Below are 16,880 nucleotides of genomic sequence, written 5' to 3'. Positions count from 1 at the left end.
GCAGGACCCAAGAACAAGATCCTTTCCCTTTCCAGCAACGTTGCTGGCTCCAGATGTGGAGGTGGAGCATAGCCATAGGTGCTGGTTCTGACCTTTAAAGCCCTTCATGGCCTAGGACCCTCATACCTATGGGACCGCCTCTCCTGGTATGCCCTGCGGAGGACCTTAAGGTCCACATATAGCAACACCCTAGAGGTCCAGGGCCCTAAGGAAATTAGATTAGCCTCAACCAGAGCCAGGGCCTTTTCAACACTGGCTCCGGCCTGGTGGAACGCTCTGTCTCATGAGACCAGGGCCCTGCGGGATCTGATTTCTTTCCACAGGCCCTGTAAGACAGAGTTGTTTTGCGTGGTCTTTGGCTTGGAATCAACTTGATCACCTTCCCCTCTTTCCTTTTTCCTTTCTCTTTCTGTGATGGAACTCCTATTTGGGGACTTCCCTGGCTTTTTTCTGGCCCACGTAGGACCAGTCTGGATAGTTGGCCTTGGTGAAGATCTGACGTTTTCATCCTCCAATTTTTATTTTATTTTATTTGAGTTTCTACTGAAATGAGGCTGCATTTTAATGTTGTATTTTAATCTTGTTTTTATGTTGTCTTTTAATCAATTGTTTTATACCTGACGCTAGCCGCCCTGAGCCCGGTCTTGGCTGGGGAGGGTGGGGTATAAATAAAACTCCTTCTCCTTCTCCTTCTCCTTCTCCTTCTCCTTCTCCTTCTCCTTCTCCTTCTCCTTCTCCTTCTCCTCCTCCTCCTCCTTCTCCTCCTCCTCCTCCTCCTCCTCCTCCTCCTTCTTCTTCTTCTTGCCATCATGGCTAGAAGCCTCCAATAACTCTCTCTTCTCTATGAATTTGTCCAATCTTCTTTTGTAGCCATCCACAGTCTAACTCTACAACGACTGTAGAGGTGCTTCATTTTATCTGTCCCAAATCTTTCAGCATCCAGCTTTATTGATGTCCACAAGTTCTCGTGTTATGAGAGACCATGAGTTGCAATGAGCTCTAATAACGTGAATGAGATCACACATGCAAGTTAGCTCCAGTAAGGTGGACGGGATCGACTTGGGTGGTCCAGCAGACCTGATTTCTTGACTTTTTTTTTTTGCTCCCTCTGGGAATTCTGCTAAAAAGTTGTAACACTTAAAAAAAAAAAATGCCTTCCTTTTGCTTAATTATATGTTTTGGAATGCTTCCTTATGAGAATATGATGTGCTTTCTTGAGCAAAACCTTACAACGTAACCATTTTGCAACTGTAGCAGAAATGAGGAGTCTGAGAAACAAAATCAGGACAATTTTAAAATCCCTTATGCTGCACTCTGGAGTACTTATTTGGCTCTTCCACTGGAATCAATGGCTGCTTCCAAGTTTAAAAACTTGTGCGTAAGCATTTTCACTCTTATCTTCTTCTTCCCCCTTTTTACTATTATTGGCTATTAGCACAGCTCCTAATTAGCTAAAGAGGATGTGCTGGAACTGATGTGTGGGAGAGAATGAAGAGAGGGGAAAATATTGTTTTCCACCACCAATGGATGGAATTGCATTTCCATAGACTGTAGACTGTGGAAAAGGGACAAAGGAAGCCAGCTGAGAAGCCTGGATGTCTTCAGAGTTTAAGCATGACACATTTAATTTTAATTGCCTTTGACTACTTAAAGAGGGGGGGCAACAGCCTTCCATTTCTATGTTTATGGATCTTGGGAAGCTCTCTGCTGACTGCAGACAGTCCTGCTGGTGTCTCCTTCTCTCCTTTTTAGTCTCACCTGTTCATACGTAGTTGGTTCTGCTCCTTGAAGAGTTCACTTTCTTCCCTTCTTCCCGCATGCTGAAATGTGGGGATGTGGTTACAGGACTTAAAAAAACACCCTTGTTTTTGAACTGTAGCTGAAAGGCTGAACCTAATCATCACCCTAAAGGGAAATGTCTGTACAGGGGACTCACTCTGTTACTACTCATCCAGTGAGTTTTGGGTGTTTTTTTAATGCATTCAGTGCTGGCACATCAGATCACTCTTGTTTGTGCTAACTGTGTCATTTGAAAAGTATTGTGTTTGTGGCAGTGGCGGACCTGGGGGTCTCAAATTTCAGCAGCACCCTGTGCAACAGCAAAATTTGGCACTCCTTCTCACAGTGGCCACCCAGACGCCATGGGGAAACCAGCAAGCGGAATTCAAGAACAAGAACACACACTTTTGAGTTTCCCAGCATTTAGGTTGGTGGCCGTTGCTGCCTGCTGTGGAAATGAGTCCCATAGCTTCACTTTGTGCTTGACTGAGGTTTTTCTATAGGTAGTGAATTGGCAGTAGTGGGTAAAGGATGATGGACTAGATGTCATGGATGCTTTTAGCTGAGATTCCTGCATCATCATCGGTCCTGTATACCTAAAGGAGCGTCTCCACCGCCATCGTTCAGCCCAGACACTGAGATCCAGCTCAGAGGGCCTTCTGGTGGTTCCCTCATTGTGAGAAGTGAGGTTACAGGGAACCAGACAGAGGGTCTTCTCGGTAGTGGCACCCGCCCTGTGGAACGCCCTCCCTTCAGATGTGAAGGAAATAAGCAGCTATCTTATCTTTAAAAGACATCTGAAGGCAGCCCTGTTTAGGGAAGTTTTTAATATTTAATGCTGTATTGTTTTTAACACTCGATTGGGAGCTGTCCAGAGTGGCTGGGGAGACTTAGCCAGATGGGCAGGGTATAAATAATAAATTATTATTATTATTATTATTATTATTATTATTATTATTATTATTATTATTATTGCAGGGGTTGGACTAGATAACCCATGGGGTACCTTCCAAGTCTACAATTCAATGATTCTATGATTCAAAGTCTTTGAACTGATCCAAAAGTGTTCTTCTTATGATGCTATGAAGGGAAATATTGATGGCTGTGTCTGCTCCATTTGACATTGATATAAATGCTGCCTTTTTTCTTTTTCTTTTAACAGAAACATCAGAACACAAGCTAAAACAGTATGTCTTAGCAACCCCGATCAGCACCAGAGCAGACGGAAGTTACATCTCCCATAGAGTTTCCGCAAGCCGTTCAAGAAGAGCCGTGAGAGATGTATCGGCAAGCCCCAAGCAACTATATTTCAATGTATCTGCATTTGGAAGGGAGTTCCATCTTAGACTGAGGCCGAACACTCATCTAATAGCTCCCGGGGCGGTGGTGGAGTGGTACGAAGACTCTGTGGAAACAAGAAACGGAACAGACGGCGTTAGCCTGGCTCAGAGTGGGACTGTCACCGAAAGAATATGGAAAAAAGAATCATTATCGACCAACTGTGCTTACGTTGGAGATCTTGTGGATATCCCAAGCGCTTCAGTTGCTATTAGCAACTGCGATGGTCTGGTAAGATATTCTTTTTGGTTACTGATAGTGTCAATATCTGTGGTTGTTTCTGTCACAAACATCATCAGTAACTCATAATAGCTTAAAGGATGCTTCCTTCCCCACAGATCTTCTCAGGTGCTGAGATCAGCAGGGGGGCCCTCTTGGTAGTTCCCCCACCCTCAGAGACTCAGGGGGTGGCATCCCCTGGGAGAGCCTTCTCTGTGGTGGCCCCTAAGCTGTGGAACTCCCTCGCCACAGAGATGCGCCCAACACCTTAAATTTACAGCTTCTGGCAAATGCTGAAGACACACTTCTTTACCTTGGTTTTTAACGCTTGTGATGTTTGCTTTTTAGAACCCACCTTGTTTCTATGGTTGTTAAGTTGTTCTAAATTACTTTTAATATTGCATTTTGATGTTGTTGGACCACAGCTCCCATCATCCCTGACCACTCTTCCTGCTAGCTAGGGATGATGGGAATTGTAGTCCAACAACACCTGGGGACCCACGTTTGAGAAATACTGCACTGGGACCTTAGGGTGAAGGACGGGCAAGAAATAAATATATAAATTTGGAATATTTTCCAAATGGGATGGGGGAATGTTTCTCTGTGTTGGAACTCTTTTTATGTTTAGCTATTTGCATTCAAATACATGAAACTTCCTTGCTTCAGTGAACATGACAGTTGCTCTTCAGTGCTTTGGGTTACCCAGGATCCTTTTCACTGGTGAGGTTAGAGGTCAAGGGCCCCTCCCCTCTTCTCTGCCCTTCTTCCAAAGCAGGGGTGGTGAACCTGAACCCCCCCCCCTCCTCAGATGTTTTTGGACTCCAACTCCCATAAGCCACAACCAGCAGCAAGGATGGGATTTGTAGTAGAGGTCCACAGGTTCTCCACCACTGTATCTAAAGAGTTCAGAGTCACTCGCGTATCACTTTTACGTTTGGTCTGCCATGCAAACAAAACTCAAGGGACGATGCCTACTCACCTTCAGCAGTCGTGCTTCATTATGGGATAAGACAATTAAAATTGTCCGCACCATTCTGTGTCCTTTGCAGTGCACCAGGGGAGATGGATGTAGCTTTGATTCAAAATCTCAGTTCACGTCAAGATGACAGCTTCCCTCTTGGTTGATTTAGCACTGGAATCTGTTGGATCTCCTGGAAGAGATTCTGGTAGTGTAGGGGAACTGGTGTAGTGGTTAGAGTGTTTGGTTAGGACTGGAGAGATGGAAGTTCAAATCCTCACTTTGCACCAACTTTGAGCCAGTGACTATTTTTCAGTGTAGCTTATGTCACAGGCTTATTGTGAGAATGAAATGGGGTGGGAAAAATTCTTGAGATCATTGGTGTGTGTGTGTGTGTGTGTGTGTGTGTAAATAAATAAATAAATAAGCAGGAGTCCATGTGAGTGGGTATTTAGAAAACTTGAATCGTTATGGTGGCCCATATCAGGAAAGCAGAGCTGTGCATGGACCCCTGATATGTGAATTGGGTCAATTCACTCAATGTTACCCAGGGGACTTTCACCTTGCACTGGATCCATCCCTGAAGAAAGAGGGCAGGGCTAAAGGTTTTTAAAACCCTATTCTACCATAGAGTTGAACCACTGGGTTTCGAAAAGGTTGGCTCCATACTGGAGTTGATTCTCAAGTCCAACAGCAGAAGGATCCAATCCTGCACTGTGTGGATCGCGGCTCCTTTGTGAACCAAGGATGTTTAAACTCAATTCGAATGATGCCTGGCTCAGTCCAAATAATCCATTTCGGCTCAGTATTTGGGCCTCTGGTGAATCCTGCACACAGCCGTCCTGGAAAAGCTGTCACAAAAGACAGATAATGATATTAAAGTGTTCAGTTAGTCTGAATGGTTCCATGAGGTTTCATTGCATCCAAATTTGCCAGTCTTGTCCTTGCTAGTATTTATGAAACAGTAATGCATTTGCATTATTGTTGTTCTTCATTTTAAAGCGATAATAATATTTGTCATTGAAGTTGAGGGTTGATGTGTTTTTTTGTTAACATTTGGTGTTCAATATTGGAATGCCCTTTCTCAGTCCTGTGGTACCTATTGCAAAGCTGAATATCATGCCCAATAAACTGGGGTTTTTTTATTTATTTAAAAAACAACCTCATGAAAATTCATCAGTATTTGAATGCAAATTCTGAAGGACTGCTTTGTTCCAGTGCATGTTTAGCTTCAGAATGAGTGCATTAGTTTCAGAATGAGTGCAATTCCTCCCTCGTCCCTAGGGATAAGTTTCAAAAGACCTGAGAATTAGCTGATGGGGAGGTAGATGCTGATACTATCAGGGAACCTGGAGTCCTCCCAGACCTTCACTTTCAATATTCTCTCTCTCTCTCTGATTTTGCATTTTTAGAATGGCAACTATGGACAATGAGCAAGGTAGCTACATAATTCCTTTACTTTTCAGGTCAGCCTTGGTTATAATGGCCACCTGGACTGAATCCTTAGAGGCCATATACTTTTTTTCCATAGGTGTGCATTGCTGGATAGCAATACCGAGCCATGGCTTGCCTGCGATATCCCTGACTGTGTGTTGCAACCAGGAAAATGCTTTGCAAGCTCAATTTGCAAAGCTGATTTGTGCAAGTCCCTTCAAAACCAAACACGAACATTGTTGCTGGGGATGTACATGGGTTGCTCTGCTTGAGCAATATCTTGGAACGAGAGATGGACCCTTGGCAGGGTCTAAGCATTTGGGAATCTCGTAATGTAGAAAGTCAGTCCTGTCTTTAAAGCGGACGCAAAACAGAGGGCAGCTGAGGTGAGAGAAAATGAGGGTCAAATGACAAGACAGTGAGAGGAACAATAAAGGCACCAGAAAAATATGCAATTAGTCGAACCATCTGAAATAATGAAACCGCAGATGATCAAAACATGTTAATTCTGCATGCTTTTTCATCTTTTATAGTTTGGAGCCCAATCAAGGGCTATTCATGACATTCGTTGCTCAGCAATGCGCAAACTGCAGATTGGGAGCATAGCAATTTGTGCGCTGGAAAAGAACTCAAGAAGAGCCGTCCTAGATCAGGCCAAAGACCCCATCCAGTCCAGTGTCCTATTCCTAGAATGGTCATCCATATGCTTCTTGAAAGCCCATCAGCAAAAACCCAGGAGCGACAGCACTGTCACCAGGCGTGCCAACTCCTAGGGGCAGAGGGGTCTTTGGCGCCCTCTATGTTGAGGAACGGAGGAGGCTGGGCGTGCTTAGGTTCAATGGTTGGCTCCTCCTGAGCATGAGAGAAGAAGCCACACCATGCCAGGCTCTGCGTTCAGCCTCCTCCCGACGATGCGAAATCCTGCATTGTCTGTATTACGTCACAAGAGCACACCTCGTGCTGTCCCCCGATCTTGGGTGCAAGACAGTACCTCTGACTCTCACCACTTGTAACTCCAAGCAACTGTTATTCAGAGGCATATTACCCCTGACAGCACAGGCAGAACATGGTCTTTGTGTCTTGTAGCCACTGCCATCTAGGAGAACAGGACTATTTCTAATCCTCTTTAAAAGCCAGCCAAGTTGGGAGCCCTCGCTACCTCCTGTGAGAGCAAGCTTCATAGTTAAACTGTTATTTATTGTTGTTTTCAGTGCCGTCTTTAGCATATGTGGCACCGGGGTGCAAAAAACTGCCCAGTGCCCCCAAGTGCAGAAAGATCAGGGATTTGTTTCATTATTATTATTTTTTAAAGATATTTATTGAGGTTTTACAAAAAGAAAAGTTTACATAAATAATAAAAAAGATACAAAAAGATACATGACAAAAATAAAATAAAAATAAAAATACGGAATTCAAAAGACAAATAGATACAAAAAAAAATTAAAAACAAATCCATTTTTGTAACTTTAAATTCATTTAACTTGTTTCCTTGACTCCCTCACACCTCCCCTTTTTGTATTCCCATTTAAATAATCAAATCAGCAAATCCTTGCCCTCTTTCATTTATCTTAACTCTATATCGTAACGTATTATAACTCTATATTTTCATCCATTTATCAACTCATTTTTGCATATTCTTATTAACTTTTGTTGCTAAATACCACTTATTTCCAATCCAAACATCATTTTAACATTCATTAATTTTACAATATTTCTGAAGATAGTCTTTAAATTTCTTCCAGTCTTCCTCCACCAGGGATTTGTTTCATTAAAAGCATTTCAAAACCACTTCACAGTTCGAAAACCTCAAAGCGGCATACGTCATGTGCGTTATAATGGCAATATCCATTAAAGCAAACAGAAAACATACCAATTAAACAACAGCATAAAAGCATGGGGAAGCAAATGAAACAGAGATTCATGGGTTTCAGCCACATAAACAAAGGTCCAATCTTATAGGTCAGGGGAAGGTTGGGCGCCACGATATGTCTTTGCCAGATGACTGGAGCAACTGATAGCTGCTGCTTTAGGTGTGGCAGAGGGAACGGGCAACAGCAGAAAATGGCCCTTCTCAGGTCACCACTGTATGATATTCTGTAAGGCATGGAGCCCTTAGCAGAATTTAACTGCATGATCTAAGTCAGTGGTTCTCAACCTGTGGGTCCCCAGATGTTGTTGGACTACAACTCCCATCACCCTTAAGCTCTGGCCTTGCTAGCTAGGGGTGATGGGAGTTGTAGTTCAACAACATCTTGGGACCCAAGGTTGAGAAAGGCTGATCTAAGTGATCCTACAGATCTATACAGGGGCAGTTGGTCAGGATATTGTTTCTGCTTGATAGAGAGAGAGAGAGAAAGAAAAAGAAAGGCAGTCTCTCATGGGTCCATTTTATTAAAAACGCAGAAGACATGCCAACAGTGTCCCAGTGATAACAGCTTTCCTGGCATTAAGTTGCTGCTGAATCCCAGATTTGTGTTTGTGTGTGTGTTGTGTTCTGCTAGAACTCAGTTATTACCCAGAGTATGTGCAACTGACATTTTAGAAGGAAGGTGGAGGCAAGAATTGCAGAACTGGCTTTAGACAAAGACTCTCCTTCCTATCTTTTGGCTGACGTCTGCTTAGCTGGTGGCCCAATATTGATCCGATAAAGAGCCAACGAATCAATATGTTAATTGAATCCTGTGGTCATTCCAGCATCGATTCAGAATCCACTCAGCTCCCCAGAAGCATCTTGATGAATAGTTTATTGTTACTAGAATCCATCTTTTTGAAACGGATGTCTTGTTAGTCTCCCTCTCCCTCTAGTTTTTGGCTCAAAGTGTTTGCTGAGACAGCTTAGCTCACCACTGTATTTCGAAGTTTATGCTCGCTTTGTCCTGTTCAGTTTCAGCTCACTGGGGAACGTTTTCCAACCTGAGGGCCACTCTCCTGTCTGGGCAGGCTTCTGAGGGCCACATGCCAATGGTGGGTGTGGCCAGAGGCAAAAGCGGGTGGGGGCAAGTGTAATTTTGTGCAATCTACATGCGCTCACACACCTTTCTCCCTCTCCCCCAGCCAAGGAAACAAAAGGCCTGTTTGCAGTTCAAGGACACATTCCAGCTGGGCAAGAGGATAGCTTAGTGCAGGCTTAGGCAAACTCAGCCCTCCAGATGCTTTGAGACTACAATTCCCATCATCCCTGACCACTGGTCCTGTTAGCTAGGGATGATGGGAGTTGTAGTCCCAAAACATCTGGAGGGCCAAGTTTGTCTATGACTGGCATGAGATTCTCAATCTCAGGGTTGTGGGTTCAAGCTTCATGTTGGGCGAAAGATCCCTTTGTTGCAGGGGGTTGGACTAGATGACCCCCGTGGTCCCTTCAAACACTATGATTCTAAAACCACTTTTGGTACAAAGCAAGTGCCAATGCTGGCGTGTGGCCAGGGGAGTCTTTCACATATGTACTGCCGGGGTGCAAAGATCTGCCCAGCACCCCCAAGTCTGACAGGTCCTGCTGTTGTGAATGACAAGCACCGCCGCTGGCGCATCACGTCTTTGGTAAATGAGCGCACAAAGTCGAAAGTCCTTTAGTGAAACAGTAGGTATACATTTCGGTAATACCTAGGTATAACACCGGTCTTGAAATGCCTACACTGGTTCCCAGTACGTTTCTGAGCACAATTCAAAGTATTGGTGCTGACCTTTACAGCCCTAAATGGCCTCGGCCCAGTATACCTGAAGGAGCGTCTCCACCCGCATCGTTCAGCCCGGACACTGAGGTCCAGCGCTGAGGGCCTTCTGGCGGTTCCCTTGCTGCGAGAAGCCAAGTTACAGGGAACCAGGCAGAGGGCCTTCTCGGTAGTGGCACCCGCCCTGTGGAATGCCCTCCCACCAGATGTCAAAGAGAACAACAACTACCAGACTTTTAGAAAACATCTGAAGGCAGCCCTCTTTAGGGAAGCTTTTAATATTTAATAGGTTATTGTATTTTGGTGTTCTGTTGGAAGCCGCCCAGAGTGTCTGGGGAAATCCAGCCAGATGGGTGGGGTATAAATAAATTATTATTATTATTATTATTATTATTATTATTATTAGTAGTAGTAGTAGTAGTAGTAGTTTTTCTAGCTTGATCAAAATTATTTATTATTTTTATTATTTTTATTATTATTTATTATTTCATAACAGGTAGACAGTTAAGAGCTTAGGCGGCTTCAGCGACAGGTGCCTGGCGCCCTCCAGAATTCGGCGCCCGGGTGCCCTACACCCCTTTTGCACCCCCGGGTAAAGACGGCCCTGCATGTGGCCTGGCTAGAGAAAGAGAAGCTTGGAGATCTTCTTTCACCCACTCTCTGCGTGAGGTTTCCTCAGCCTTGTTGTCTGATAATAAATTGCTTTCTGGTGGCACTTTTGGAGAGTCTGCAGTGCAGTGCTACAGTTCCTTTCAAATTAATTAGACTAAGTGTGCTGACTGGTCATTTTGCTTCCTAAGTGAATAATGCTGGCAATAATTAAAAGTTACTAGTCTGCCCCCCCTCCCCCCGTGAAGCTAACTCGGTGGGGACAAGCAGAAGAGGAAAAGAGATGTCAGGAAAGACATCTTCTGGAGCCTGCTAAATTTCAATGCTGGTTCCCTCCTCTTTCAGCCCACTTGGTTTCTGTGCTGGGTGTAGAACCGCTTTGCAAAAAATGTGCACATTAGGCAAAATTGCATCCCCAAAATGTGTTTGTTGGGAGAAAATTCATTCTGAAAGCTGATGTGGAGAACTGGAGCTAAGTCTGGAAAAATGAAAAATGGAGAGAAACAAAAATGGATATATTTGCCCATCCTTCACTTTTGGGGTCTTGTGCCTTTCATCCAAGTCTGCTTTGCTGAGCTGCTCTCTTTTTGGCTTTCCTTCCACATCTAGTGTGAACATGTATGACTCCTGATCCGGAAGGGGTGTACATGCAGTAGGGATACATGAAATATCCTTCTAAACATGTTTATCTGCTAGAACCCTCCCCCTCCCTCACTGAGAAATCTCCTGGGTTGTTTCGTTTTTCTTTTTTCCACCCCATTTCAGAAAATTAGGCTTGCATTCAACCACCTTGAAAATGAACTGGGAAAAACAAAAAGTGGATCTCTTTTCAACCATCCTTTGCCCAAGTGGATGTGTGAATTGACCCCAAATATCTGAAAGACCATCTCTTTCCCTTCTTGGGTTTCTAAGCAGTGGAGACTGGTCTATTAGAGTGAATGGGCCACTGGGACCAAAAACATCAGTCAGCCCTCAGCCAGCCTGCTCCAGCCTTCTTACTTACAAGCAGTCCAGGGTCTAGCAGTCAGTTTCTTCCTCCTTGGTCTCAGGCGTTGCTCCTATACAACTCAGCAGGAGGAAGATGAGGGCAAACTTAAAATTACTAGGCTAGTCTTGTCATTGACCTTGGCTCCACCCATTGTTGGTCTTCTGTCCTACCAGTTTCTATTGGAACTAGTGACTGCTGGTGTTAACATTGGCAGAGGGACCTTCATAGTTAGGCTACTCTCAGATGTGCAGGGGATGGTGGCCGATGGAAGCAGAGACATTTCTCTGTGGAAGCCCCTGTTAGAATTCCTGCTCCATGATTGCAGTCATGGGATTGTTGTCTTTCACATGACGGTGTATGTTTTGACTCCACAGAGTGGGAAGTGATGGAGACAGGATGTTTGTGTTACTGTGTTCCGTGAAGTGGGACTATTGTCCTTTGTTCTTTTTCTCTTTGCTGTCTGATGCTAGAGAGAAAGGAAGCCATGTTGCAGTGCTCCGTGTGTGTTTATATGTAAATAAAGTAGATTAGCCAAAATGTTGAGTTGCTGAGGTCTGTTACACTACTGCGCAAACTCTGCGGATCCCTAAGTGTGCCAGTGTCGGTTGGCATCGGTCGCTGTGATGTTCAGGCTAAAGAAAGCTTTTGAAGCTCCCAAATGAAAGACCAGGAGGGAGAGAACATGCCAGTCGGGCATGTGTCTTTGCCAGGGGTCTACTCGAGAGTAGGCTGAGCTCCTGACAGCCCCTACATTGCGGAACTCCCTCCCCAAAGAGATGCATCCAGCGTCTTTGACTGTTAAGGTGCTTTGTTTTACTCACTTCTTTCGCCAAATTAATACTGTTCTATTCCATTGGAGGGCAGTCATAGAATCTTAGAGTTGGAAGGGATCCCAAGGATCAACTGGTCCAACCTCCTGCAATGCAGAAATCTCAGCTGAAACATCCAGGACAGATGGCCATCCAACCTCTGCTTAAAAATCTCCAAGGAAGGAGAGTCCATCACCTCCCAAGGGAGACCGTTGCACTGTCGAACAGTTCTTACTGTCAGAAAGTTTTTGTGATGTTTATTCAGAATCTCCTTTCTTGTAACTTGAGTCCATTGGTTCGAGTCCTACCCTCCGGAGCAGGAAAAAAGAAACTTACTCCATCTTCCCTGTGACAGCCCTTTAGAAACTTGAAGGTGGCTATCAGTCTTCTCTTTTCCGGTTCTGTCCATCTGCCATTGTAATGGTTATCTGCATTTTCATAACTGTATATTATGCCACTGTTACCTAACCTAGGACCCTCAGCAGAAATATAGGCAAGAAATCTTATAAACAAGTAAATAAACGGAAACATTTTTTCACTGCATTTAATCCATTGGATTGGGTTTCAACCAGGAACTTGCCTGCCACAAGAAGTTCACAGATCAGACTAAACATCTCTCCCCGCTGCACCTCCAGTTCCTCCTTCCGTTCAGCTTGGAGGCATTGTGGTTTTTCTGTCCCATGTAAACTGTTCTCTCTGGGCACAAACCTGCTTCCTTTTTCAGCTGAGAAGGAGAGTTCTTCTTGATTTTGGTGCAGTCTCTTGTTCTTGGCCCTCTCTGGCCTTCCTTCGCTTTGTTGCCATGCCTGATTCTTCCTACGCTTGAAACAGATCCCTGGTTCTGCATGCCAAAATCACCTCCCTTTCCCCCTTCGTCTTCAAAACCTCTCCCTCTCTCTCTCTCTCTCTCTCTCTCTCTCTCTCTCTCCTTCTCTCCTCCCTCCAAACGTTCCCTTAAGAAATTGCTGAAGACTTGCCTTTTCCATGGTGACTCCCAGAGCTTATAGTCTGTGCTGGAGAGAAGCACCCTATCATAGAACCATAGAACTGTAGAGTTGGAAGGGACCCTGAACATCATCTAGTCAGACCCTGAACATCATCTACTCCAACCACTTGCAATGCAGGAATCTCAGCTAAAGCATCCCTGACCCTCTGTGTAAAACCCTCCAATGAAGGAGAGTCCACAACCTCCCAAGGGAGACTGTCCAACCATCAAACAGCTCTTACCTTCAGAAAGTTCTTCCTGATGTTTTGTTGGAATTTCCTTTCTTGTAACTTGAAGCCATTGGTTTGAGTCCTACCCTCCAGAGCAGGAGAAAACAAGCGTGTCCCCTCTTCCATGTGACAGCCCTTGAGATATTTGAAGATGGTTAATCAAATGGACTTATATATGTTAATGTTTTAAGGCAGAGGTAGGGTACCTTTTAGGGATGCAGGTGGCACTGTAGGTTAAACCACAGAGCCTAGGACTTGCCGATCAGAAGGTCGGCGGTTTGAATCCCCGTGACGGGGTGAGCTCCCGTTCCTCGGTCCCTGCTCCTGGCAACCAAGCAGTTCGAAAGCATATCAAAGTGTAAGTAGATAAATAGGTACCGCTCCAGCGGGAAGGTAAACGGCGTTTCTGTGTGCTGCTCTGGTTCGCCAGAAGCGGCTTAGTCATGCTGGCCACATGACCTGGAAGCTGTATGCCGACTCCCTTGGCCAATAAAGCGAGATGAGCGCTGTAACCCCAGAGTCGGCCATGACTGGACCTAATGGTCAGGGGTCCCTTTACCTTTAGGGTACCTTTTAGAGGTCAAAGGCCACATTCCCATCAGGGTAAACTTTTGGGGAGCACATGTTTGGTTGGCAGGGCCAGCGGCAAATGTATGCAGAGCAGCACATGTGTTTTTTCCCTTTGTTCAGGAGGCTCAACTCTAGACACCCTCCTACACCTCTGGAGGGAGACAGGTGCACCATCCCTTCATTAAGGAAACATCTATTCTTCACCATCAGTTTAGTAGGCTGCGATGCTCTAGGACAGAGGTTCTCAACCTGTAGGTCCCCAGATGTTGTTGGACTACAACTCCCATCATCCCTAGCTAGCAAGGCCAGAGCTCAGGGATGATGGGAGTTGTAGTCCAGCAACATCTGGGGACCCACAGGTTGAGAACCGCTGCTCTAGGACTTCAACTTCTACCATTCTCAATCATTGACCGTTGACCAGGAATGGTGAGAGTTGTGGACCATCAACCTCTGGGTGGTCACCAGCCACAAAGCAGACATTAGCTAGATAGATCACTGATCAATGAGCACTCTGTGCCCTCTGAGCAAGCTCAGTCCTTGCTAGATTACTTGCATTTACTCCCGACCCCTCAACTAAATAATTTTCGTACTTCTGCAAAGCTTGGGGTTCCTTCTGTGCCATTTTGCCAAACCAGTGAAAATTGAGCTTGCTGTTAGTAAATACATTGCAACTGGGTGGGATGTGCTATGAAATCAGAGTCCCCTTCTTTCCGCTGTGTATTATTGCGCAGAATAAAACTTTGCATTCATATATTTTTTTCTCCTGTTATACAGTTCATCTCTCTTTTTTATAATTTGGGGGTGGGGAGAAGTGTGATTCACCCGACCCCAGTCAACCTTCAAAAATAATAGATTTTCCAAAACGGGGGTGGGTGTATTTCCCTCTTCCTGTCCTTCCAGGACTTGTTTGGTCATAGGAAAAACTGATTTGACACACACCAAGTTGAACGGCTTGGAACGTCACCGGCAGCCCTTGAGCCAAGTCGAAGCAGCTGGATTACACTTCTAGAGAGGGTGAAAACAGCAACTGGCTTCCGATACATTTTGCAATCAGATGAAGGGCAACAAACTAAGACTGGCCTGGTGTCCTCCATCATACAGGACAGGCCAGTATTTCCTGCAGTGTCCAGCCCAGTGTCCTCATTCCCTGCACACCCACTGAACTTCCAGTAAACCAGATGCTCAAGGAAGGAGGTTCCAAGCGAGATGGTGACCTTTTTGGTTCTTAATGAATCAGCAAGCCAGCAGCTCAACTGCTGCTACTGCTGCTGGCTGTCTTGCACACCACAAATTGAAACCTCAAATGCTTTTGGGAAATGATGATGATGTGACACACCATGATTTCTGGGTCCAAAGACATTGGGGTAAGCACATTTGTCTGTCATCTATCTATCTATCTATCTATCTATCTATCTATCTATCTATCATCTATCTATCATCTATCTATCCAGGGCCGGATTTAGGTTTGATGAGGCCCTAAGCTACTGAAAGGTAATGGGGCCCTTTATATGTCCAGCTGTCCTTTGTCAACAATTGTCACTGTTTTTTGTGTTGAATATATGCTATATGATAATTTATGGACCTAATAGGTATCTAAAGCCATTTGCACATGTTGCCATTCAACCAGTCCATGCAGAATGTAGGCACCCTATATATAGAAATGAGCAAACCAGTGATATTTTAGGGAGCAGGCTAGCAGATGGGGCCATTTACTTACATTATAGAAGCCTACACAACACAAAACACTGTTGCTGTATGTAGGTTTTGTTTTATTTGTTTTTTATCTTATATTTTGGAAATGTACATCCAGGTTTTTTTCCTTTAAATTTTTTGGGGGACCCAAGAGAGTGGGGCCCTAAGCTATAGCTTGTTTAGCTTATACGTAAACCCAGCACTGTATCTATCTAATCCTAAATTGAGGGTAGGGAACCTGTGGCCCTCCAAATGCTCTTGGACTTCAACTCCCAGCAGTCCCAGGCACCTATGACCAATGGTCAGGGATGATGGGAGTTGTAGTCCAGCAATGTCTGGAGGGCATGATGACTTCACCTGCTCTAGACTATCATCTTAACCTTTCCCAGCTATAACTGAAGTTTTAGTACGCATAATGATGTTTCTTCACATTTTCTTCTCTCTATATTGTTTCATGAAAGCCCTTGAGGAAAGGGCCATAGATCAATGGTGCAGCATCTGTCTTCTGTGCAGAAGGTCCAAGGTCAAATCCTCAGCATCTCCAGGTAGGACTGGGACTGTCACCTGCCTGAAACCCTGGAGAGAGACTGCCACTCAATATAGGCAATACTGAGCTGGATGAAAGATTCTCTGCATTGCAGGGGATTGGACTAGATGATCCATTGGGTTCCATCCTGTGGGAATGTTCGGGGATGCAGGAGAGGATATATTGTTTGATTATATCCTTTCCAACTTGTGTTAATTTAGCAGAGTAACATTCCCCTTTTTAAACTTGTACAGTGGATACGTTTGCTCAGGCTCACTAAAGCCTCTAAAATAAATTTCCTTGGTAATTTCCCCTTTAGTCCCTCATAAAAAGATACACATAACACGGTCTTCTATAAAAGTTTAAAAAGGGTTTACTCACTCACATTCTGTTCACAGATAAATCCCAGAAGGCAGACTTAAGTTACAAAAGTAATATACAGTGGTACCTTGGGTTACAGACGCTTCAGGTTACAGACGCTTCAGGTTACAGACTCCGCTGACCCGGAAATATTACCTCGGGTTAAGAACTTTGCTTCAGGATGAGAACAGAAATTGTGTGGTGGCAGCAGGAGGCCCCATTAGCTAAAGTGGTACTTCAGGTTAAGAACAGTTTCAGGTTAAGAATGGACCTCCAGAATGAATTAAGTTCTTAACTCGAGGTACCACTGTACCTGGAAACTATCACATAAGGAGACAGCTCCTTTGTCCTCTCTTGGGTGAAAGCCAAGAGAGCATCTTAGGCTAAGCAGATGTTGCTTCTTCGATGAATCTAGTCAGAGAGAGAGAGAGATGGCGGCCTCCGCTGAGGTATTTTTTTACCTGCATAGGTGAGGCCACGTCCACCTCTGGTCACATGTAGAGGAAGTCTGTCCCACCCAGCCTAGGAGGAAACAGGAAGTTCCGACTGGCAGGTCAAGACATCCCCTTTTTACGTCCACTCTAGGGATGTTGTACTTGACTGCTCTGTGTTTCACATCCCACGCATCCAACTCTGCAATTCTATGATTCTATGAAGTAGTGGTCTTTTCCATCAGGCAGGTTCCTATGTGAATACAGGAACTGATTTTGTCTAT

At 44.7% G+C, this 16,880-nt stretch overlaps 1 protein-coding gene across 1 annotated transcript in view; it reads left to right on the top strand.

The window, feature by feature from the left end:
- Positions 1–16,880, top strand: part of ADAMTS3 (ADAM metallopeptidase with thrombospondin type 1 motif 3) — a 138,147-nt gene that overhangs the window by 10,504 nt on the left and 110,763 nt on the right. The window contains exon 4 of the mRNA XM_083571019.1: positions 2,942–3,348. Coding sequence (XP_083427145.1) covers positions 2,942–3,348 — 407 coding nt within the window. The remainder of the gene's footprint in view (positions 1–2,941; positions 3,349–16,880) is intronic.

This window comes from Podarcis filfolensis (assembly GCF_964270895.1).
Source record: "Podarcis filfolensis genome assembly, chromosome: 9".
NCBI classification, from domain to species: domain Eukaryota; kingdom Metazoa; phylum Chordata; class Lepidosauria; order Squamata; family Lacertidae; genus Podarcis; species Podarcis filfolensis.
The sequence above is the reverse complement of the archived record's forward strand: the minus strand, read 5'-3'. Positions and strand labels throughout refer to the sequence as shown.